This window comes from Etheostoma spectabile, unplaced genomic scaffold (genome assembly GCF_008692095.1).
Source record: "Etheostoma spectabile isolate EspeVRDwgs_2016 unplaced genomic scaffold, UIUC_Espe_1.0 scaffold363, whole genome shotgun sequence".
In the NCBI taxonomy this organism is placed as follows: Eukaryota; Metazoa; Chordata; class Actinopteri; order Perciformes; family Percidae; genus Etheostoma; species Etheostoma spectabile.
Genome location: NW_022605593.1, coordinates 624,397 through 626,456, shown reverse-complemented (window position 1 = coordinate 626,456; position 2,060 = coordinate 624,397). Strand labels below are relative to the sequence as shown.

General features: G+C 43.0%; 2 protein-coding genes across 2 annotated transcripts in view; both read right to left on the bottom strand.

Moving 5' to 3' along the window:
* The window catches only part of LOC116686421 (C-type lectin domain family 10 member A), a 108,746-nt gene that overhangs the window by 27,990 nt on the left and 78,696 nt on the right, over positions 1–2,060 (bottom strand). The gene's annotated exons all lie outside the window — the stretch shown is intronic.
* Positions 7–2,060, bottom strand: part of LOC116686422 (C-type lectin domain family 17, member A-like) — a 17,085-nt gene continuing 15,031 nt past the window's right edge. Inside the window, exons 2-3 of the mRNA XM_032511429.1 lie at positions 547–659; positions 7–470 (exon numbers count right to left, since the gene is read on the bottom strand). Coding sequence (XP_032367320.1) covers positions 338–470; positions 547–659 — 246 coding nt within the window. The 3' untranslated portion in view covers positions 7–337. The remainder of the gene's footprint in view (positions 471–546; positions 660–2,060) is intronic.

The window sequence follows — 2,060 nt, the reverse complement described above, 5'->3', positions numbered from 1 at the left end:
AGTATAATGATGCTGAAAGAGCCAAAGAAATTAGTATGGGTTGCCCCCCCAAATCTTACTCTAAGGTTTTTGGAAAAGTTGGCAGCTCTGCATTAGCATACCTACAGTATACAAACAAATATCTAAATGCATGTCTGTTTTTATTTAAACAAGACACACAAAAACCTTGAAAAATAATGAACTGTAAATGTTTATTTTCTATTTTTCCATGAAATAAATCCCCTGAAAATTTTTTAGTTCTGAAGTCAAAACATTTAAATTGTCATTTAAAAGAAGTCTTCATAGTTTGATATTTATGAGCCAGTTGATATTATCATGCAGAGTCTGACTGCTGTGTTTAAACAGATAAAGCCTTCATTACGCAGATCCATTGTTTTCTATCAGCACAGCTCACTGGTATCCAGTTATAGTTCTGGACAGACATTACACACTGACCGTCAGTAGCAGGAGGAGGCTGTGGTGTCCAGTGGCTGAGGGAAGAACATGATGTTTAGATCAAGGCTGATAGATTTTAGGATTCAGAGTGTTTAGGAATGTGTCTCTTACCTTTCATTCAGATTACTTCCATCAATCCACTTCCATCTCCCTCCTTCAGCTCTCAGACCAAACCAGTATCCAGCAGTTCCTGAACTACCCACGCTGTAGTAATTAAGTGCATCCTGACAAGAGAGAAACAGTTATCAGATATTTAAACAATATAACTAAATAATCACACTGTTACAGACTCAGTGCTCAAACCTGGAGAAAATATATTTCAATTTAATAATTGTGTTCATGGGCGTAAATTTCATCTAAGGAGGACATTAAAATTAAAATTTCTTAAGAGCAATACACAGTTAATCCATACACAATGGTACTTGTAGAGGATATGTGTAGTAAGTAGTCTGGCAAAGCTGTTTTATATTTACATGACTGACTTTGTTCGGCTCATTTTCTATAACCAGTGTGGAGAATGAAAGCACGATGGGTGGAATTAGCAAGCTAGCTGATGCTAAGGAAGTAAATCTGTTTCATTGGATTTTGAAATATAAAAAGCTGTTGAATTTCTTACACTGAATATATTCATGTATTGAAATTATGTATCTCAAAATGTTTTATTCAAAATTTTAGTCTTCAAATTAAAACTTAAACTCATCTTCACCTATAATTTTCTAAATTTCACAAATTAATAAAATTAAATTCATTAAAAACAATTAAATATACTAAATTCAGGTGCCAAATGTCCATCCATCGCTTATCCGGTATTGGGTCTCGGGGGCAGCAGCTCCAGTATGGGACCCCAAACTTCCCTTTCCCGAGCCACATCAACCAGCTCAGACTGGGGGGTCCCGAGGCGTTCCCAGGCTAGGTTGGAGATATAATCTCTCCACCTAGTCCTGGGTCTTCCCCGAGGCCTCCTCCCAGCTGGACGTGGCACCCAGAAGGCATCCTTACCAGATGCCCAAACCCCCTCAACTGGCTCCTTTTGACGCGAAGGAGCAGCGGCTACTACTCCGAGCTCCTCTCGGATGACTGGGCTTTTCACCCGATCTCTAAGGGAGACGCCGCACTGTAATACCGCACTGGCTGCTCCGATTCTCCGACCAATCTCACGCTCCATGGTCCCCTCACTCGCGAACAAGACCCCAAGGTACTTAAACTCCTTCACTTGGGGTAAGGACTCACTCCCTACCCGAAGAAAGCACTGCATCGGTTTCATGCTGAGAACCATGGCCTCAGATTTAGAGGTGCTGATCTTCATCCCGCTTCACACTCGGCTGACGAAACCGATACCAGTGAGATCGGCTGCTGAAGGTCACAGACCGAATGATGCATCAGGACACATCATGCTGCAAAAAGCATCGATGAGAAATCCTGCAGCCCACACGAACTCGACAACCCCTCCCCGCCCCATCTACGCCTCGACTGGAACGAGTCCGACTTACTGCCGAGAACCCGGACACAGCTCTCGCTTTGGTTACACAGAGATTCAATGGCCCTGAGAAGGGACTCCCTCACCCCAAACTCCCGCAGCACCTCCCACAGTTTCTCCCGGGGGACCCGGTCATACGCCTTCTCCA